Source organism: Crinia signifera, chromosome 2, assembly GCF_055691185.1.
Source record: "Crinia signifera chromosome 2, ASM5569118v1, whole genome shotgun sequence".
NCBI lineage: Eukaryota > Metazoa > Chordata > Amphibia > Anura > Myobatrachidae > Crinia > Crinia signifera.
Genome location: NC_139218.1, coordinates 35,621,949 through 35,644,831, shown reverse-complemented (window position 1 = coordinate 35,644,831; position 22,883 = coordinate 35,621,949). Strand labels below are relative to the sequence as shown.

The window sequence follows — 22,883 nt, the reverse complement described above, 5'->3', positions numbered from 1 at the left end:
GAAAGACAGAGAGCAGGCAAGAGACCAACAAATCTCTTTAGCCACAGCTGTACAGGGGTTAACAAAAGCCCTTGTCCCGCCGGCTTCTGCGGAGCAGGGTCAGGCATCTTTACTGCTTCCTATTCTCTCACAAGGAAGGAGGCAGTTTACTCATGACTCTGGCACTGATTCAGACGAAATGCCTGAGTTAGAGGAAGGAGAATATTATATTCCTAGCGCTGCTGCACCAGAGACTCAGGATCAGCAAATGGCGGTCCTACCGGACCCTGATCCTGTGGTACATGGCTTAGAAGATTTGATTGCCATGGTGAAGTTAGCCACGGATTATGTTGATACATCTGAGATTCCAGCAAGGCCTTCTCTGTTTGGGAAGAGGCCCAAGCAGTCGTCTAGCTTCCCTCAATCGGAGGAGTTAGATGATTTTGTTACACAGGCCTGAAATCATCCGGATAAAAAATTTCAAATTCCTAGGAAATTTTATGTCTCTTATCCACTCCCTGCAGATAGTAGGAAGAAAGTGGAAACTCCTCCGGTGGTGGACCCATCAGTGACTCGTCTATCTAAGAAGACGGTATTGCCGGTGCCTGGGGCCACGTCTCTGAAGGATGCTTCTGACCGTAAGTTAGAACTAACTTTAAAGTCTATTTTCACTGCGGCGGGAGTTTTACAGAGACCAGCGCAGGTAGGATGCTGGGTAAACAAAGCAATGGGGGTCTGGGCCTCCAAGATTTCTGAAGGTTTAAAAGACAACCCAGATCCAGCCGAGCTTAATAGGTTAGCTGAACACATACGGGAGGCCTCTGACTACCTGATGGAGGCTTCGGCTGACATTTGTAAAATGTCCGCACGTATTTCAGCCTTATCCATTTCTGCGCGCAGGGCTTTATGGCTTAGGCAATGGCAGGCAGATGCGGAGTCCAAGCGGGCGGTTGAAGCCTTGCCCTTCAAGGGAGAAGTCTTGTTTAGAGCAGAACTAGACAAATGGATCTCCCTGGCAACGGGGGGTAAGTCTTCTTTCCTCCCTTCAGCAGCTCCACCTGCTCCTCGTAAGGCCTTTCAGAGCCACACCTTTAGGTCCTTTCGTCCCCAAAACAGATTTCGCGGTAGATCGAGAGGAGCTTCCGTCGCCCAGAGGGGAACTCGGGGCAGAGGAAGAGGTATGGCCACAGTACAGCAGGAGGCAAAGTCCACCCCTAAACAGGCATGACGGTCTTCCCTCCCTGAGGGAGACCCTCCAGGTGGGAGCGCGTTTGAGGCACTTCAAGCATGCGTGGCTTCAATCTTGTCAGGATGCTTGGGTACGGGATCTGGTGTCAGAGGGTTACCAGATAAAATTCATGTTTCCTCCTCCTCAGAGATTTTTCAAGACAGGTTGGCCAGCTTCTCCACAAAAAGCAATCCTTTTGAGGGAAGCAATTGCCAAGCTTCAAAGGATGGAAGTGATTCTCCCAGTCCCGACGGAGGAAAGGAACCAGGGATTTTATTCTTCCCTGTTTCTGGTGCCGAAACCGGACGGATCGGCTCGTCCCATCCTGAACCTGAAACAACTGAATCCGTACCTACAGCCTCTGAAATTCAAGATGGAATCCATTCAATCCGTAATTGCAGGGTTGAGTCAGGGGGAGTTCCTGGTATCCCTGGATATCAGGGACGCCTACCTGCACATTCCAATTTGCTCATCCCACCAGGCTTTTCTGCGATTTGCAGTTCTGGAACATCATTGGCAATTTCAAGCCCTGCCCTTTGGCCTCTCCTCGGCACCTCGGGTGTTCACCAAGGTGATGGCCGTAATGATGGAGATTCTTCGCTCAAAAGGTGTAACGATAATACCATATCTCGACGACCTCCTTCTGAAGGGCTCTTCTCAGGAGGAACTTTTGACAAACATCAATCTGACCAAGAGGATACTGGTAGAACACGGCTGGATCCTAAACTACGAAAAGTCCCAGCTGCAGCCATCGCAGAGGATGCAGTTTTTGGGATTGATCCTGGACACGATACAACTCCAGAGTTTTCTTACCGGAAGACAAGATCAGATCACTGCAGGAGTCGGTGCGTCTAGTACTGCAGCACAGGAAGGTCTCAGTACTCCTCTGCACGCGTCTGCTGGGGAAGATGACCGCTTCTTTCGAAGCAGTCCAGTATGCTCGCTTCAGGTCAAGACCATTTCAACTAAATCTTTTGAGGCAATGGTCAGGATCACACCTACACCTACAACGTCTGGTGACCCTGTCCCCGAGAGCGAGGCTCTCCCTTTCATGGTGGCTTCACTCAGCCAATCTCAGGGAGGGGAAACGCTTCGCTCTTTGGAATTGGGACGGTCATCACAACGGATGCAAGTCTCCGAGGATGGGGAGCACTGACAATGGACCATCAGTTCCAGGGCCGTTGGACTTGTCAGGAATCCCGCCTACACATCAATATCCTGGAACTCAGAGCAATATATTACGCTCTCATCCAAGCACAACCCCTGCTTCAGGGTCGACTAGTCCGGGTTCAGTCCGACAATGCCACCGCGGTCGCCTATATAAACAAACAGGGCGGCACAAGAAGTCGGACGGCCATGAAAGAAGTGACCCGAATCCTGGTGTGGGCTCAGGTACATGCGATGGCCATCTCGGCGATCTTCATTCCAGGAGTGGAAAATTGGGAGGCCGACTACCTAAGTCGGCAGGAGTGGTGCCTTCATCCTCAGGTTTTTCAGCGACTGGTTCGAAAATGGGGGTGTCCTCAGGTAGACCTGATGGCTTCACGTCTCAACCATCAGCTTCCGTTGTACTTCGCACGAACTCGAGACCCAGCAGCGGCGGGAGTGGATGCCCTGACGGCCCCTTGGCCATTCAGCTTTGTATACCTGTTCCCTCCGTTTCCGCTGATACCCAAGATTCTACAGCGCATAAGGAGGGAGAGGGTGTTGGTCCTCCTAATTGCTTCGGACTGGCCTCGGCGAGCTTGGTACACCAGCCTCACAACCCTGCTGGTCGAAGAGCCGTGGCCTCTGCCGTTACAAGAAGATCTTCTCAGTCAAGGCCCTTTCGTCTTCCCAGACTTAAAGCGGCTACATTTGACGGCGTGGCTGCTGAAAAGTCCATCTTAAGACAAGCAGGGATTCCAAGAACAGTAATCCCGACCATGATGAGTGCAAGGAAAGAGGTAACATCAAGACATTACCACCGTATTTGGAGGTCGTATGTGGCATGGTGCGAAGGCCGTGGGGTCTCCACAACGGCATTCAAAAAGGCTAGACTTCTTTTATTCCTTCAGGCTGGGCTGTCTGCAGGTTTGCGTCTGGGATCCCTGAAGGTTCAGGTGTCCGCTTTATCCGTTTTTTTTCAAAGACGGCTAGCACTGCTACCTGAGGTACAAACCTTCTTTCAGGGGGTTTTACGATTGCAGCCTCCGGTTCGCCCTCCGACGGCCCCATGGGACTTAGACTTGGTCCTTGATTATCTTTGCTCCTCGGTTTTTGAACCTTTGGAAGAGGTAGATCTCAAATACCTCACTTGGAAGACGGTTCTCTTACTAGCTTTGGCCTCAGCCAGAAGGGTTTCAGAGCTGGGAGCCCTTTAATGCCGCTCGCCTTTTTTGGTGTTTCACTCAGATAGAGCCGAGCTTCGTACATCCTTATCCTTCCTTCCAAAGGTGGTTTCCTCCTTCCACCTTAACCAGCCGATCGTAGTTCCTGCATTTACCGAAGATCCTCAAGCAGAGTCTTTGGACGTGGTGAGGGCCTTAAAAGTTTACGTGGCCAAAACAGCCTCAGTTAGAAGATCGGACTGTCTCTTTGTCACCTATGATCCAATCCGTCGGGGATGGCCTGCATCTAAACAGACTTTGGCCAGATGGATACGGTTGACTATAAGACAAGCATACGTGAAAGCGGCTCAGACTCCTCCGGCTTCCATTTCGGCGCATTCTACGCGTTCAGTAGGACCCTCTTGGGCGGCTGCTCGAGGGGTTTCCATTAATCAGCTCTGCCGAGCTGCCACGTGGTCGGGCAGGCGAACCTTTGTTAGGTTCTATAAATTCGACACATTTGCTTCATCGGCCTCTCAGTTTGGCCGAGCAGTTCTTGGGGGTTCTCAGCGCCTTCCCACCCGTGTTGGGAGCTCTGGGACGTCCCCACTGTCTACGCTCCAGTGACACCTAGTGGAGGAAGGAGAAAATAGGATTTCTGTACTTACCGTAAATCCCTTTCTCCGAGTCCACAGGTGTCACTGGACGCCCTCCTCGGCGCTGTTGCCGACTTACCTAGGAAGGACCTTCTAGTCCTGGTTTGGGGTTTCTTCCTGCTTTTTTGTGGTTAACTATGTTCAGTGTTTGTGTTTTTTCATCACTGCTTGACTCAGTTTCCATGTCTGCATGAATGTTGGTTAAAAGTTTTACCTCCTCTTCGGAAGTGTGTTTCTATCTTCCAGCTCCCTCTGGGCACGATCCTTGAGACTGCCGGGGGGGGGGAGTAGAAGGGGAGGAGTTGGCCACACTGAATTTACAATAGAGTGCCCAAGCTCCCTGAGGTCGCCCTTCTATCCCCACTGTCTACGCTCCAGTGACACCTGTGGACTCGGAGAAAGGGATTTACGGTAAGTACAGAAATCCTATTTTAAATGTAGCTGGTGTGCCGTACTGCATTTATTTTGTATGTTTTATAACCAGTGAACCAGTGAAACCTTGTCATGCAATTAGCTACAGAGGAAACAAGGATGGGTTTAATTATATGATGACCTTATCATCTTTCTTTACTAATCTACTCCATCAAATGTAAATATGTTGCAGCCAATCACGAGGAAATACTCAAGCTTGATCTGATTAAATGTTTAATATACACCACAGTCAGCCAATAGGAAAGGGGTGGGAGGGGTTATAGGGCATGCATTCTATCCAACTAGCCAATGGCTGGCCGCCAGAGAGGCCCGCTCTTTAACTTGTGTGCTAACTTGCGAACAATTGAGTTCACCACTCGCTTTATCAACTGTACATTGTAATTACTCTTTATAATTATTTAGTAGAACTACTTATAAAATAGGGATCCAAATATCTTAAATGTTTAATATTTATCCTTTTATGACCAGTTTGAAAGTTGCAGGTCAATTAATTTAATTTTGTAGTATATTTCCTAGGAGTAAATAAATCCCTCTAATAAGAGCAAAGTATAATATTCCAGGAGATCAAAAGAACCATTTAACGTACAAGGACCTCTTAGTCCACCATTAGGTAAATGGTAGAACAAGAATAGTGTGTATGTGAACAATATCCCAAGGAAACTACTGATTTCCAAAATATTACTGGTGGTATGATCTGTGTATGGATAGGATGCAAATGGAACCTTTTGGTTTACATGCAAAACCTTTTTGTTTTGAGACAACCAAACACTGCGTTTCAGCGTAAGAACCTCGTTCCAAAGTATGAAACGCTTTGGTGACCATATCTTTTTTGAGTTTGTTCTGCTACCATGGACCACTGCAGTTTGCCATGCTAGATTTTGCCACCAAATCCTACAGAAAAATGCTATCTTATCTATCCATGTACTGAAACCCAACAGAAGGTAGGTCTTGCAGCAAGACAACAACCATAAAAACACAAGATGGCCGACATACAAAAAAATCGCAACATCATCCTTGAGTTGAAGCAGTTTTGTATGGAGTACCATCTACTGTATGTTTCATTGAAGTCCTTGCCGATCAAGGTGGCCACACCATTTACTGAAAAGTCTGGCTTTAACTATTTTTAGGACTTGGCTTCAAAGAAAGTTCTGAGTACGTTTAAGGTTACATTTATGCAAAAATTTGAAAGTTCTCTATTGTGCCGAAACTTTCTAGAACCACGTTATCTTTTCTCCAAGTATTTACTAAATAAAATAGCCAAATATGCACACATAGCTCCTATATGGTTTTAGTTAGTAAACACAAATGCATATATATTAGTTAGTTCTGTATTTGATGTGCCATTTTTAGGTTTCTTGCATTGCCATTTTCTGTTTTTAGATGTGATTGACCTTACTGGGGATGATAAGGATGACCTGCAGAGGGCCATAGCCCTAAGCCTGGAGGAATCAAACCGCACGTTCAGAGAGACTGGAATTACTGATGAAGAACAAGCTATCAGCAGGTGAGAGAATATGTATCTGTTTTCAAAGATGAAGCTGATGACCACGTTGGCCATACTTCAACGTTCATCTTCAGCAATCTGCGCTCAAGTGTAGTTCCCACCTTTGCTATGGCTCCTGGTGTAGTGATAGACTAGTTTAGCCTCAAAATTGCCTGATACCACTGATTTTTATTAAAAGCTACAAATAAGAGAATTCCAGGACCAGCACGCACGCACGCACGTATGATGTGTGTATGTATATAAATGGATATATACATATACATTATAAAAGAAAACACACCTGCCTAATTTTTTGGAGGTTCCGCTTGTGCCACTAAAACAGCTCTGACCCGTCAAGACATAGGTTCCACAAAACCACTGTAGATATCCTGTGGTATCGGGAACCAGCAGGTCAGTTTTAAGTCCTGTAATTTGCTATGAATGGCCTCCCATAGCTTTGACTTTTATTCCAGCACATCCCACAGATGTTCCATTGGGTTGAGATCTGGGAAAGTCCACACCTGTCATGTTCCTTCAAACCATCCCTGAACGGATTTTGCTGTGTGGCAAGGGACAATATCCCGCTGAAAGAGGCCCATGCCATCAGGGTGTAGTGCTGCCATGTAGGGGTGTACGTAGGGTGGCCATACATTACTGCGATGTATCGCACCAGTGTATGACCACCCGATCCGTCGGAATCAGGTGAAATCGTCCCAAATTGGACTAGTGGTATGGGCACCATACTTTTTAAGTAGTGGTACTTGTAAAGTAACATCCACGTGAATGCCAGGGCAGTTGTATATGGTTTCTGCAATGGACAGGGGCCAGCATGTGCACTATAGTTCTTCTAAAGCTCCACAGCCCCATACGCAGCAAGTTGCAATGCACTGTGTGTGTTCTGACACCTTGCTACGATAGCAATGTGTACACTAAGGCTGGGTACACACCAGAAAGACCTTGATCATGCGACAATGGTGAAACTATTTCCTTTATGGTGTCATGATAGATTGGAGTATACAAACACACACGGCCTGCACCTGATCAGTACCCAATCGAATGTAGATTGGCAAATCTTTACTGCAGTAGGTAAAATCTCCCATCCGACAGACGACATCGGATCGGAATCGTAGTGAAAAACGGTCCGATTCTGCTCTTTTTACATCATCGTATGACATGTCACAATCAGGGGATTGGAGCTTAAATCGTCCTGGTGTGTACCCATACTAACCAATGTGGCTGAGTGTACTCAATATAGCTTCAGGTGCACCTGCTGAATGATTCTGCATTTTATGACCGATTTGATATTTTCTAAACAATCATGCACATTCACAGTACAATAATCCACCATTGAGGTCTCCCAAGTAGTTGCATAATGTATGCCGGGCATTAACGGCGGATAAATAATTCCGCAAACGCTTACATAGAGAATGTAACTGTCTGACAGATGATTCCAATGATCAGCTCTAGAAGTTGGGAAGACCGGAGTCGAGTTGTCAGTGATCTGCTAGATTTTCTTTTTGCCTGTGGGGCCTGATTCAAGACAGTGTTGGAGAAACTGCACATGCTCAGGGCCTGTTCTGCACATGTGCTGGGCCGATCCATACGATTGCATCGGAGTTTTGCGAATGCCTTTTCCTGATCATTTTACAGAATGGGGTGTTGGGGGGGCGCCCGGAGTGAATCGGGGCCACATTTGTGGCATTTTGGGGCTTTGCTGGTTTTCGGCAAATAGCGGTCATTGACTAGTCAGAGTGCTTGGCAATGGGTGCAGGTTGTATGGTGCGCATGGGCCCCTGAGACCAAGGGGCGACAATGCATGCTCTGCACCAATTGTATTTACTTACACATGCGCCGTTATACTGGTGATTTCTTCAGCACCAGCGTTGTATTGTCAGGGGTTGTAGGAACAGCTGCAGCAGCTCTGGCTGAGACTTTCCTAATCACTTACTGTCAGTCTGGACAGCTGTGTAGCTTCACTGGGCACAACGCAGGTCAGACATGGGCAGGATTACGGTGTTGGACAGGGAACATAGCGGTGCATTGAGTGTTCTCCCAGGAACAAGCAGAACCTAATAGTAGTAATTGCATTAATTAGCTCAATGAGCTGTTACAAGTGCATAGAAGTAGGACATCAGCATATACTTCGCTACTTGGCCAATCATTCCAGGTGGAACTGACACTCCGTGACAAATCTACAGCGCTCCCCGGCTATCAAGGGGCCTTTCAGTGTGTGCGGGCAGCCAGCCTGGCAGCACATCTCAAACCTGCAGTGCATGTGTAACAGGGCTGACCTAACGCTGCAGATAGGCCAGGACACAGGGCCCTATACAGATCTACTCGTTAAGCTGCGTTCATTCTGAATCTAGCGGGTAGGTCAACGCCACCTGGCGACCGTACCATTACCTGATTATTCTATTTCTGGGAGCACCTCCAGCGCATTCATAAATCTACTCGAGATAGTGGTTTTCAACCTCGGTCCTCAGGACCCCCCAACAGTTCATCTTTTCCAGATCTCCACGCAGAATCACAAGTTAAGTAATTAGCCCCACCTGTGGATCTTTTAAAATGTGTCAGTGAATAATGAGAGCACCTATGCACCTGCAGGGTGACCTGGAAAACATGTACTTTTGGGGGGGTCCTAAGGACCGAGGTTGAGGGATACTCTTCTTTCACCTACATTTGCGAAGACCAAGTTCCCCGCCTTCCTCTTTTGTCACCAGAGGACTCTTGAATATAGTTCACACAGCATTCTGGGGAGCAACGGCAATGATGTCACAAATCACTACATGCAATGGGAGAGTCGGGGAAGGCGGACTAAAACCCAACTGGCTGCAGTCTCGTTCGGTATGACTGTGCCAGTTCAGTAAAGCCGGGTGATTTGGTCTAGAAAGTTCTGCAATTATCTAAGAAAATTAGGTACTTGTGTATTATCACAGCGCCCGTCGCGTCGCATACCACGAATTAACGTATGCGATGGCATGCGATGGACCCGATTTGAGGCTTTTCCCGGGATGAGTGTACAATTTTAATATCGCATCGCATGCCATTATAATGGCATGCGATGCGATTTCAATGTTAAATGCCCACCCAGACCCGATGTTTAATTGTATCCCCACCCTGATGGGTAATGACAATGTTAAATGCCCCCCCATTGTTAACCCCACCCCACTATCAACGCCAACCCGAAGCGTGGCGAGCACGCGAGGGGCGGCGGTACGTGTCCTCCAACCTTTTCATACTCCCACTATCCACGTCGGCGTGGAGTTGATTTTATATAGTGTGGCGAGCCACCGAGCCCGAAGCGTGGCGAGCGCACGCGCATTACTTCACAAGTATTATGCGTCCCCTCGCGGGGCTCGCTGCGCTCACCACGCTATATAAAATCAGCTCCACACCGACGTGGATGGTCGGGGTATGAAAAGGTCGGAGGACGCGTACCGCCACCCTTCGCGGGCTCGCTGCGCTCGCCACTCTTCGGTTAGCGTTGATAGTGGAGTGGCGTTAACAATGGGGGGCATTTGAACATAGTCATTACCCATCAGGGTGGGTGTACAATGTAAAATCAGGTCGGGGGGGGGGGGGGCATTTAACATAGGAATCAGGCATCTGGGTGCCTGTACAATTAAAAATCAGGTATAATCGCATCTCATCGCATGCGATCATATGGCATGGCATGCAAATGGACGCGATTTTGTGGTTGTACAATGCCCTGCGATGGAAATCGGGGGCGCCGTGATAATACACAAGTACCGAAAATTAAAACGGATTTGCTCTATTGTTTTATTTTGCGAAAATCATTAATGATAATCATTGTTGTTGGGAGGATAAACCTAACAGATCTACTGTTTGTTAATCGTACATTAGGGTTTTAGAAGCAAGCATAGCCGAAAACAAGGCCTGTTTGAAACGGACGCACCCAGAGGTTTGGAGCGACTCCCCGAACCCGTACGACCGTAAACGACAAGACAACTGTCCCGTGGGATTAAAGAATGTGGGAAATACTTGTTGGTTCAGTGCAGTCATCCAGGTAAGAACCACCAGACTCTATACAATCTATGAGTTGGCGTTACATGTTTGTGAATATAGGTTTAGCTGTATAAATAGTAATAATACTGTATTAAAATTTCATTTTAGAGCTTTTTCTCCAACAGGACACAATCCATTTACAATATCTGTTTAATGAAGGACAATTCTGTTTATAGCATGCCAGACGTTGTTTCATTTACAGTAATATGTACATCCGATTTAACAATCCCTATCAAAAATATTTACTTCTAATCGAAAACTGTGTATAAAACGTGTTTTTAATAGTGTTTTTTTTAAAGTGTATTTAATTGGAGTGAAAGATAGGTACAGTATGAAGTTAGGGATTGTAGGGGAAGGATAATATGAGGATGTAGTCCGTGTAAGGCTTCTCTTACCTAGGCAACATTTTAAGCTACTGCCTCCAACCACACACTGCCCCTCATGTGGAAGTGGCATCTTAGGAGTCCCACAGCTGCCCCCTGCTTTAATGTGTAGCCTAGCAGCCCTGGTCTATTTTTTCCTCCTGACTGCGTTCAATCAGTTATTGAACTCCATGCCATGTTATGTATAATCACACTGTATCTGTCCTCCATTTTGCAAATGTAAAACAACTGAGCCAATTATGAAATTCCTCTATATCAATATCTTGAATTTCCATATGTTTCAACATACATCACCTTATACATTTGCTACATATCCAAAATAATTAACCAATTAACACCTCGCTGCTGCGGTACACAAACGGCGCTGTGCACAGTATAATTTCCTACAGTACAAATGTAAGGTATATTAATCGCATCAATCTATTTAGTGATATCATAATATCCAAGATAAATAAGGCATGATACAATCCAAGACACGCAGTTCAGGTGACAGCCTTGTTGACATTCAGAATGTGGAACCTGGAACTCCATGGGCTTTGGCAGTTGTACAGTTGTACACGTGATTTAAGTTGTCATTTTTTTTTTATTTTCTCACTTAAGTTCTGGGTGGGGCTCCAAGAGAAATTAACTATTCAAGGCAGGCATGTCCAAACTATGGCCCTCCAGCTGTTGTGAAACTACATGTCCCATCATGCCTTGCCACAGTTTTGCTTCTAAGGAATGCTAAAACTATGGCAAAGTATGCTGGGATGTGTAGTTTCACAACATCTGGAGGGCCATAGTTTGGACATGCCTGATTTAAGGGATAAAATGGTGACTGCTGTAACATCTGCTATCTCATTATATTTTTGCCCACTTCTGTGTCCTATCGGAGTCAGCGAGAGAACTTATGGCCAAGGGAAGCGAAGGCTGATTGCCAGATCTCAGTCCGCTCATGTGCCTAATCTCCCTCTCCCAGAAGACCTTTCAGCCTATCGGTTCTCTAAAAACTAGTGACATCATCGGCAGAATTTCTCACTGGTGTCACTGGTTCCTAAAGCCATACGCATATTGGTTCAACATGTATTATAATTGTCCTTTAAGTACCGCCAATAGGTCATGGTCATTAATCATGCCGTAGCGAGTTAATGTATTCTGCTGGGTCACTAATTATTCCACTTGCTTCATGAGGCAGAAATCCTTAAAACATGACCTGTTGGGGAAAATGTGAGGGTTGAGGTTGGAACTGGTCTGGATCCACCATAATTCATACTGGCTGTGGTTGAATCCACATGTGTCCCTTGCTCGCAATCGTTGTATGTTCTAGGTGAGCACGTAATGTGTCTGTGCTACTGCTAATAAACTGTGTACAATATAAGGATGATGACATCATTACTGATGACAGAGGCCCATCCTGGCAACAGTATTGGAAGTGTGAACTTATCTGCCTGTTTTGGAATTTATTTTACAGTCGTGCTCTCTATTAATGCCGGTTACATAACCTATTAAATACCAACTGCAATTACATGGAGATTTCTCTAGCTTACAAATTAAAGAGCTAAATTCTACTTGGTGACTTGTTTTACAAATGTCCCTCAACTGCCGCAAAACTGCTAACGACGCCATGGGGTTTGAACATTACGATCTCTGCACACGTCTCCGTATAAACCTGACGATGTGATGCAAGAACATTCTCTGACAATACACATGTAACTGTAAACATAAAACGTTGTAAGAGTAGATGTGACCTGTAATGACTGCAGTTCTATGATTCATGTTTGCAATTTACCTACTTTTCTTCTGGAGCTTTTCTTTTCAACCCGTGTGCTTCATTTGTTATGGGGGAGTTATGTATTAAACCCTTGTATAGCCCCGATTTTCAGAACCACATGGTTTGTGAGATATAGGGCCTTATTCGAGTTCACTCTTTCAGACAAAATCCTTCTTAGATGGACAAAACCATGTGCACTGCAGAGGGGCAGATGTAACTTGTGCAGATCTAATTAGATTTGGGTGGGGTTTTACTTCAAAGTGAGATCTATATTGCAGTGTTAAAATAAAGCAGCCAGTATTTACCCTGCAAAGAATCACCAAAAAATCACCAAATCTATTTCTATCTGTACATGTTACATCTACCCCCCTGCAGTGCACATGGTTTTGTCCATCTAAGAAGGATTTTGTCAGAAAGAGTGAACTCGAATAAGGCCCATAATGTGTGAGTAGTCCATTTATAGAAAGGGAAGTTACTTCTGCACTAGATCTAAATCAGTGGTAGCCAACTTTAGTCCTTGAGAGCGACCAACAGTTCTCGTTTTCTAGATCACCTAGCTGGGGCACAGGTGCACTCATTACTCACTGACACATTATCAATGATCCACAGTTGGAGCTAATTACTTCTGGGATTCTGTGAGGAGACCTGGAAAACGTGAACTGTTGGTAGCTCTCGAGGACTGGAGTTGGCTACCCCTGATCTACTGTAAATGATCTAAATGCTTCTAGAACCCCAAATAAAGTCTTGTATGTTTTAGATGAAAAGCCCAATCCCTTTTTATCCTTCAATTTTTCAAGAATGATTTATTTTGTAGGCTGAAGAAATTAATGTGACCAGGCGACTCAGTAGGGTGATAAATGAGATTTTGTAGAGCGTCGTCCCGTGGTGCCTCAGCTGTGCGTGAAATTCGATTCTATGGCACTTGAGTCTCAGATCCAGCTCATTTTATGTTTACCAACTGTATTGTGCACATATCAAGTGTATACTCGCAAGCAGCAGGCTTTTCTTACTTTGGTGATGGCCAATATATGTGCAGATATATCTGTACATCGTGCTGTATGCACAGGCGGTTGTACATTTGCTGCAGGGTAGACGTCACAGCTGCGCAGGCAAATCTACATGGCCAACCAGCTATGTGACACTGACCAAAATATTTAGCTGTCAATTCGCAAGTGTGTACACTGACCTTGATCGGCCGACGCAGGGACAGTTCCACCGACCTACTTCAGTCATTTTCCCAGCCTTAGTCAGACCACAAAACTGACCTGTATGTGTCTCATGGGCGGATATCTTGTGTTGTCAGCACAACATTTGTTGTCAGATTCCTCGCTGGTGATGATAATCCGCAGCCTTTTCTATTGGCTGAGTGTAGCTTGGTCCCTCCCACTGGTAGTGTATATAAATAATGTGGTTGCTTTATCCTATTGAACTTAATGGATTTGCTAGTACTTTGTATTTATGCCTGCGTTTAACTGTATTTGGCCCGTTTTCAGGTATGCTTGGTCCCCTGCGAAATTGCTGCAGGGACCGATGTTTCGGGTCTGTGTATCAGCGCATGTGCAGATGGGATGTGTGGGCGCCGAGGCATTCGCGTGCAGTGGGTCGGATAGGGGACACTAGCATGGGGACTCGCATTATATGATACATGCGACTTAAAAGTATTTTTGAACTTTGTCCAGACACGGACTGTCTTGTGTATACGATACTTCATTAAAGTAGCACATTATATATAAATAAACTGTGACTGTCATTGTCAAACCACGTCTCCTGGCATGAAATGGGCACACATTAAGATCTTTTGACACAGCCCTGGCACACATGCATTTCTTGAAATGCCTCGGACTCTGCGTACTGTGTCTTTTCTGGGTATCCTATGGCTGCGCTTTGTGTTCTGTACACGCCTGTGCTCTTGGGGGGTGGCATTTTCCCTACAGAACGCAATTGTCCGTCCGCAGTTTGCTTATTGATGAGTGTCTGAGATGCGTACGGCACAACCTTTAGTATATGCCGGCTGGCTGAAGGTGAATACATGAAGACGTTACAGTTTGTTGTCAGTAAATGGCTCTACTCCTCGGCAATCAGCATCAAGTCTTCTAACAGATTGTGACAGATGGCGCATCACTGACACTGCTGTCAGCTGTTAGGATGATCTTGTTTACTTCTAGTGACTTTAATATCCCCGTGTTGTTTAGTCTGGCTCCCAGCTGAAGGAATACGCTATTTCCTTGCTTGATTTGTGTACAAAACCTGATAGTCAAATAAAATTGTGGTCCGTGTATTTATATCTACAAGAATGTGTTGCTGGAATCACCAGACTTCAATTGATTTAACCCCTTCCCGACATTTGACGTACATTTACGTCATGGTCGGGATGTACTTCCCGACACATGACGTAAATGTACGTCATGACTTTAAACTGTCACCGCGTCTATAGACGCGGTGACAGAGGGACGATGTCTGCTGTCCCTGACAACAGTCATGTTTTAAACAGTCGTTTTACAAGATCAACAAAAAAAAAAAAATCTAAATAACGGTATGTTATAGTTTTTTCAAATTTGCCCATTAAAACCCTAATGGTTGCCACCAGGGTCCAGTGGGATCCAACAGTGTGACGACTTAAGAGCATATATTAATTGTAGCCTATGTCACTTCTGGGCAGTGCGGCCTCTAAACTATAAAACAAGGCCATTCATTGGGCCAGATGTACGAACCTTCAAAAAGCGATAAAATGGAATGTGATCAGCAACCAACCAATCGGCTCCTGCTTTACATTTTTCAAACCCAGCCTGTGACGAGGCAGTTAGGAGCTGATTGGCTGCTGATTTATCACGCTCCATTTTATCACTTTTTGAAGCTTCGGACATCTGGCCCATTGTCCTTAGACTCCGTAAGTAGGTAAAACCATAAAGCTGGTAAATGCAAAAAAAAATATATAGTAGCATTCAGCAGGCATTTCAAATGCCTTTCAAAAGCTTATAGCAATCAAATGAATTACCAAGTTGAGCATCACAATAGCACAGTGGTTGGCCCTTTTGTGTAATAGCATTAGAACATGGGTCATGAGTTGGATTCCTGACCATGGCCCTCTAAGTGGGGTTTGTTTGCGTAGGTTTTCTCTGGGTACACAGGTAAGTTTAATGGCCTAAGCACAAACGGTTAGACTGGTGTGTGCGCAATTGGCTTTGGGCTCCAGTGAGGCAGGGGCTGATGTGGATGACAGATCTGCCCTGTACAGGGTTGCATAAATGAGAAAACCAAAACAATCTGGAAATAAGGGTAGAAGGATACTGAGGCCGTAATTTGAAGCTCGGAGGGCCACTTGTGTACATATGCCCCAGCCCACTGATGGGATGTCACATGAGTTTACAACAAAGTGCGGTAGTACAGGTGGGGTAGACTGTAGGGTTGCATCTTCTATGACCGGCTTACTACTAGAGTGCAGAATGTTGATGATGTAAAGCAGTAGACCAGGGGCGGCCAAACCGGTACTCGAGATCTACCAACGGTCCACGTTTTCCAAATCACCTAGCTGGTGCACAGCTGTAGTCATTACTAACTGTCACATTTTCACACCTGCTGTATTCATTCCTTCTATAGATCCACAGGTGGCCTGATCAACATGATCTGTTGGTAGAGTACTGGTTTGGCCACCCCTGCAGTAGAACAATTGTGCTTCGGCGGAGAAATGTTGCTACTTCAGTTGGTTTGTTCTGTGAGCAAAATGTTACAATGTAAGCTGGCACATATGTAGCAACTCAATGTTCTGGCTTCAGGGTAAATTGGAATTCTGGGGCCTACTGTATGTCACTCTGACTCTGCCCGATAGTATGACGTTATCTGCACAATGTGGCCTTGAATTTTGGGACAGTAAGGATTCTCAGGCATTGCTTTTAGTTTCCAGTTTTAGAAATCCATGGCCATGTTTAAGCTGCAGTAATATTGTCTTAAGCTAATGCTAGTTTGGGGTTTCATGCCTAGAGCTATTCAATAAAACTACCTTGCGCTTCACAGTAAGCCCTTTGTTAACATGCACAAAGCCTTTTAGTGGTATTCAATGCAGCTGGCGGTGGGGTTTGTACGGTGAGGAAAATAAGCCATCCTCGCCATAGAACCCCCTTGCTGTATACAGTGATGGGGCCGAATCCTCGCCGTGCGAGGCCGACAAGGATCCCTTTACACGGCAAGGTTTGCCGCAAATGCAGTGAGTCCTCTGCATTTTGTGGTGAGCCTCCCCATTTTAATGGCCACGCTTGCTGCTTCCACCTCGCCTCAGGGAACATGTGAGGATTCATTAAATACACTGACGGCGAGTTATCGGCACTTGTATGTGCCGATAACTCATCGTCAGGGCATTGAATACCCCATATTAACTCTGGGTTTTCCTGTGACTTAAATCACAGACGTGGCCCTTTATCATAGACGTTTCCTTCCAGCTCCTGCGAGGAAAAGTCCAGCTCCATTGTTTAACACACAGGCTACTCCCCGGCTCATGGAATCAGAAAATCTGGTTATTGATGGTTGTACTGGTTTTTGCAGCATCTTAGAAGTCTTGATGAGGAACTGAACTGGTTGTTCTGGTTATTAGGACCCATTTCACACGAGCAGAGAACCTGGGATATTGCTGGGGATGACCAGGGTTCAAATTGCTGGGGCCTCTACCCTGGCCACTAATTCTTAGGAGGAGCTGGGTAGCCCATGTTGTAAATAGCACAACCCAGGTTATTTGACTGGGTTACCTTTCAAAGCTGCTGATTGCCTGTGTTTCTGGGGGCCGCTTCAAGGAAGTGTTTAAAGTGACATGCAGGGCGGTCATGGGTTCAGTGTGAAAGGGGTTGACCCAGGAAAAAACAGGGACCAAGGTGCAATATAAAAGGGGTATAGTAGCCAAGACCTGTGTCCAATCCATATTTAATAGGCCGGAAGAAAGCCGGGTTAATGCCCTGCTTTTAGCCTGAAAGTGGTCTTAGTTGATCAAAAAGCGATTGGTTCTAATGTCAAAGCTGTTGCTAGAGGAAGGATATTTGTTTAGTTTTTGCCAACTGGGTTTTTCCTGAGGCAGAAGATGACTCTCAGCGTGGTGATTGGCGGTGCCGAAGGCTTGTTCCATTGTCTTGGCAGACATAAGAAGCCGCTGATGACAGATAGCTTTCAAAATCTTATTCCTTAAGAGAACACATCCGGTAACCTGCACAAGTATCTATTTCAAAGTTTAGACACCTTATATATTTTAAGGTGGTTAACACTGTTGAATACTAACAAGGTGAAAAATATTTACAGTAATCGAACCTTTCAAACATTACAGGTTGCTATTGGTTACTGCACACTTACTGTATTATACTAGTAGTAAATTAAACCCTTTATGTAATTTTTTATAATTCATAGTCAACGGTGTCCAGATAACGTACCAGCAGCGTCCTTTACCATAAATTTGTTACCTTAATTTGGACACGACTGGTTAGTATACACTGGGCCTTATTTTGGTTGACTAGCTCCCCTGTGTGTTCGTGCAGGGGGGCAATGTTTTGCGACTGCGCATGCACATTGCCAGTTATGCACATGCGCATGCGCAGCCGCTGTGTGCGAGCAGCCGCAGCAAATAAATTATTCGCCGGCCGCTCGCACACAACTGTGAGAGAGGGGGGCAAGGGGTTATGGGACGGGGGATATGCCCATGGGAACGCCCAGCGGTAATTCTCCTGATGGTGCGGGGGGGGGGGCGGGCAGCTGTCATCAGCTGCCCGCCCGCTTCCTGTACAGCCACTCGCAGATGTAAGACACCAAAGAAGTCTTAAGCTGGCCATACATCTACAGATCGATTGTCAGATTGGGCTGGTTGGAACAAAATCCTGGTAATGGATGAGAGCAGGTGACTGTGGACCATTTGCTTTGAAATGCTGGAAAACTGCCAAAAACTGTCGTCATTCAGATATTACCAGGTGTTTGTTCCAACCAGCCCAATCTGACAAACGATCTGTAGATGTATGCAAATCATCCATTCCCATGCCTGCAGGTAATTGCACTGTGCGAGGGATGCGGGCAGCGACTGGTGGACTCGCAAGGCTGCGATTTGTGCAGCCTTGCAAGTCAACCAGAATAAGGGCCTATTGCTAGGACTGATGGCAACTCCAGATTCCTTCACTTTTTATATCCAAGACCGTTTTGTACATAGCAATAAAATGTAGTTTTTAAAATTGCATTCATTTTGAGAAGGGAAAATGTATAGATTTCTATTTGATTTATTTTTCTCTCTTTTTTTAGTCTCTCTTCAATCTTTTGGAATTTCGCAGACTGGTTCTGAATTACAGCCCCCCTGCAAGCGCTCAGGATGTGCCACGGAACCAAAAGGTATCTCCTACTGTGTGCAGTTATCTTTGTGTCATTTTCCTGGTTTAAGCTTCCACACCATATTAACAGTTTCATATATAGCGCAGCATATTCCGTTGCGCTTTACTAAAGGAGACAGTGATGCAACAAACAGGGTATTTACAGACAGTCAGAAGGTAGGAGGGCCCTGCTCGCAAGCTTACAATCTATAGGGAAATAGGCATTGATCCATAAGGGTAGATACTGTGTTCTTTATTGCACCGATTCCACCAGAATGCAAGGTTTCGTGACTGGTTCTGGAATTTGATAGGCTTGCCTGAAGAGATGAGTTTTCAGGGAACGCTTATAGGTTTGGAGACTGGAGGAGTTTCTTGGGGGGATATTCAATCTCCGGTGAGCACCTCCCACCGGTCAGATGCCCGCCGGGCCCTATTCAATGCTGTCTTCCTCGACAGCATTGAGCAGGGTATCTCGGCAGAACGAGCCCGACATCACTAGCTGTCGGGCTCATTCTGCCGAGAACAGCCGGGAAGTGACGAGCTGCCGGCTGCAGCTCGCCTCTTCCCGGCCGCAACTCAAGGCCACGCCCCCTTTTCGCTCCCCGGCAGGCGGGACATTGAATCCCGCCTGCGTGTTCTCGGTCGAGCTGACCGAGAACGGGACTGGGTCACGGCGGTCGAGCAGGCTCGACTGCCGTGACCCTGACATTGAATACCCCCCTTATTGTGCTTGGGAGGGCATTCCACAGAGTGGGTGCAGCCCGAAGAAAGCCCTGCAGTCGGGAATAGGAGCGAGTAATGAGTGTGGATGAGAGACGCAGATCTTGGGAGGAGCGTAGAGGTCGTGTTGGAAGATATTGAGATAAGAGAAGATATGTATGTTGGTGTAGTTTGGTTTATGGCTTTGTGTGTAAGTAAAAGAATCTTGGATTGGATACGGTAGAATACAGGTAACCAATGAAGTGAGTGACAGAGTAGCTTTGCAGACGATGAACGTCTGGCTAGGAAGATTAGCTCTAAGGACCCTTGTGAAACTTACCGTCACTATTGTAACTTTAATGGACTAAAATGTCAGTTTTCTGGTACAGTATGTTATGGTTGCCATCCTTGCTGGCGGGTCGCCAGAACGTACGCGCTGGCGACCCGCCAGCAGCCACGCCAGCGAGGAGACTGAGACGCGCGTGCGTCTCACGCGCACGCGAGTCTCAGTCTCCGTCGCTAGCGCGACGGAAACCCTGTCTCCGCCTCAGGCAAGCCGGCGGGGACCCGGGGAACGGATGGAAGCGCCGTTGGAAGGGGACGCGCGCGCCACTCGTGCGCGTCCCCTTCTCACCATCGCCATGGCGCTGGCGGGGGATGGCGGCTGGCGACGCCAGCGCCATCCCCTGCAAAGATGGGACCTGACCCATCTGTACATGAGATACTGTACTGCGATTCTTACAGACGGACATATACGGTGGGTGCTCCCTTACCCTAAACCCATTCAGTAATACAGACAGCTTCTGCCTAAATAAGTTGTTTTATTAATGCTCCATTTCCAAATTAACAAACCAAGCTATCGACTTGCCGGTAAATGCAAGCCCGTTAATGGTTCTCGGCCTACCGGAATAATACTGCAGAACAAGAATTGATTTTTGTACCATAATGTTTTAAAGAGGAATTGGTTGACCTGCATCGTATTGTCTGTATTGACCAATCATCTTTCAGCCACTAACACTTCTAAGAAGGACAGAAGGACAGGTTGTCTGTAGCAGCCAATCAAATTTTATAAATGATTTTAAAGACTCTGCTAGATAAGTGACATAATCTGATGTTATGTTGAAGGGGTATTTATAAAAGCTTGATCAGCTTCAAACTGTCATGTTACAGGTGGTATTTGAATAATGACAGTTAGGGGCCGATGCTTTATTGCTCTCCACTTTATCTCTCTCCAAACTCTGATAAATATGTTTATTTTTTTTTATTCGATATTTTCTTTGCTAATGTAAAATCGTATAGGTGGACTTTGTCCAGTTCACACCAGTAAATCAATGTCATCGCAGCTATCCTTGCCCACGGTACATCCCACTGCCTTTTTCCTGCTGTGGATTTCCGCTTGCAGCATTGCAACCTACTTAATCAGTGTGCAGTTAGCTGCCCGCCACCCGCATCACGGCCTCATTACCATGGGAACGCCCATGAATCGCTGGGCTTTCCCATATGGTAATGGAGCTGCCTGGCTCCCCCCATCCATCTCCGCCCGCTGTGTAGGGTTAGTGCACCCGGGGAACAGAATGTTCGCCAGGGGTGCACGCACCCTGCGTCTGTGCAGAAGCACACCATCGGTCCTCCGTGTGTTCGCACGGATCAATTAGAATAAGGTCCCATGTGCGCAAACTGTCAGGCAACGGACATACTAAGTCGGGAAGATTAACAAATTAATATTCTTTAGGGTTACATGAAAATGTTTTACCAAATTATCATTTACGTTCCTGATTCTGACGTTTATTGTCACCTAACAGCAAAACCTGTTTTATTTTCTCCCAATGCATAGGAACATAGGAATTTGCCTTTCATGCGTGAGCTGAGATACCTCTTCTCACTACTGGTTAGCTCTAAACGAAAATATGTGGATCCGTCTAGAGCAGTGGAGATACTTAAGGATGCCTTCAAATCGAATGATTCCCAGCAGGTAAGCAGTGGGGCTGTCATGTTATAGGCGCTTTTACCGGTAGGAGAAGTGACACAGAGGAGAAGTGGCCCATGGCAACCAATCAGCTGCTCTGTATCATTTTATATTATGCAAATTATAGATGTAACTTCAGTGTTGATTGGTTGCCATGGGCCACATCTCCTCTGGCTCACTCCTCCTCCATGATCACCGCTTCATACAGCTGCCCCTAAGGGCGAGATGTTCTAAGCCTTAAAAAGTGATAAAATGGAGAGTGATAAACCTCCAACCAATCAGCTCCTACCTGTCATTTTTCAAACACAGCCTGTGGCATGGCTGATTGGCTGGTTGTTAATCACTCTCCATTTTATCACTTTTCAAGCTTAGTACATCTCGCCCTGAGTGTGAAGTACTAACCAATCGGTTCCAAACTGTCATTTTTCCATCATGGGCGGGTAACATGGCAATGGTTGGTACTTTTATCTTTCTCCGAGGCTTGATACATCTTTCCCTCTATAGTCGTGTCTTTCGTACGTTGAAACTGTTCCTACTGGCCGCAGATCTTGCGGTTTTTATGTGCACTAGGATGTATTACCTCCAAAGCAAGATTTCACATATGGGATAGACTGCAAGGAATTACCATTGTTGTCCCCATTGGGGTCTCGATCCTTAGCAGTGTGTGGTATAATAAGAGGTGGGGGGAGACGTGGACGTGCATGGGAAATCTGTTTGGAGTTCAGGGTCTCCCTCATCCACAGCTGAATTGATCAGGTTTTCGGTACTGTTCCCTACAGCAAGACGTCAGTGAATTCACACACAAGCTGCTGGACTGGCTGGAGGACGCATTCCAGATCAAAGCGGAGGAGGAAAGGTGAGCTCACTGCGGTGCAGGCAGTATAAGTAACCCTTGGGTAAAGCATTGTCTGGAGAAAGTAAAAACCTACTCGAACCACTCTGTATCACTCCTAAATGGAGAATCATGAATCATTCAAATGAGCACAAGTGAAGCTGTTGCTTATGCCAACCACCCAGGTAAAAAGTAGGGTTGTACTCGGGTCAGACGCGTGTTGCTGAGCAGTGTGAACCGTTAACCGAGGTTGAGCGACCTGGGTCCCGTGCACTTCTATGGGGGAGGCAGCAGTGTTACCTTAGTGCTGCCTCCTTCCCCGCACCTGGCTGATGTGCACTTACTTTTATACTCTATTGATATCATTGGCATATTGTTCAGTGTGTACACACTGTATAGCTAACAATGCACGCTTGTCGCGGATGTTAACTACCATCGTCTCAACATGCAGTCACAACTGGCGATATGCTCAGCGAATGCATGTTCTGCGGGGTCCCAATGACATCCCTGAACGATATCCTTCAGTGTTTAGCCCCACGGATTGTTCGTTTTGCGTAACTACTGATATCTTTGACCATATCGGTGGTGCCTCATATCTTATAGTATGTACAGGGCATTACACCATGTAAATAGCACCAATCTTTATATAGCACCCACACTAGAGAAATTGCTGTGCCAAGGTTGCCTATACGTTGCAGTGTAGTAATTTAGCCGCAAGACTTACCATAGAGCTTTAGCTACTGGGTTAAGTGACTGCAAGCTATTCAATTACTGATTACATGGGCATTTAGTGGGCAGTAATGGCATAAAGCTGCAA

General features: G+C 46.1%; 1 protein-coding gene across 3 annotated transcripts in view; it reads left to right on the top strand.

Moving 5' to 3' along the window:
* Positions 1 to 22,883, top strand: part of USP25 (ubiquitin specific peptidase 25) — an 86,956-nt gene that overhangs the window by 31,123 nt on the left and 32,950 nt on the right. For all 3 annotated transcript variants that reach the window (XM_083171895.1, XM_083171896.1, XM_083171897.1), the window contains exons 4-8: positions 5,985 to 6,108; positions 9,952 to 10,114; positions 18,505 to 18,591; positions 21,103 to 21,240; positions 22,014 to 22,090. In XM_083171895.1, coding sequence (XP_083028021.1) covers positions 5,985 to 6,108; positions 9,952 to 10,114; positions 18,505 to 18,591; positions 21,103 to 21,240; positions 22,014 to 22,090 — 589 coding nt within the window. The remainder of the gene's footprint in view (positions 1 to 5,984; positions 6,109 to 9,951; positions 10,115 to 18,504; positions 18,592 to 21,102; positions 21,241 to 22,013; positions 22,091 to 22,883) is intronic.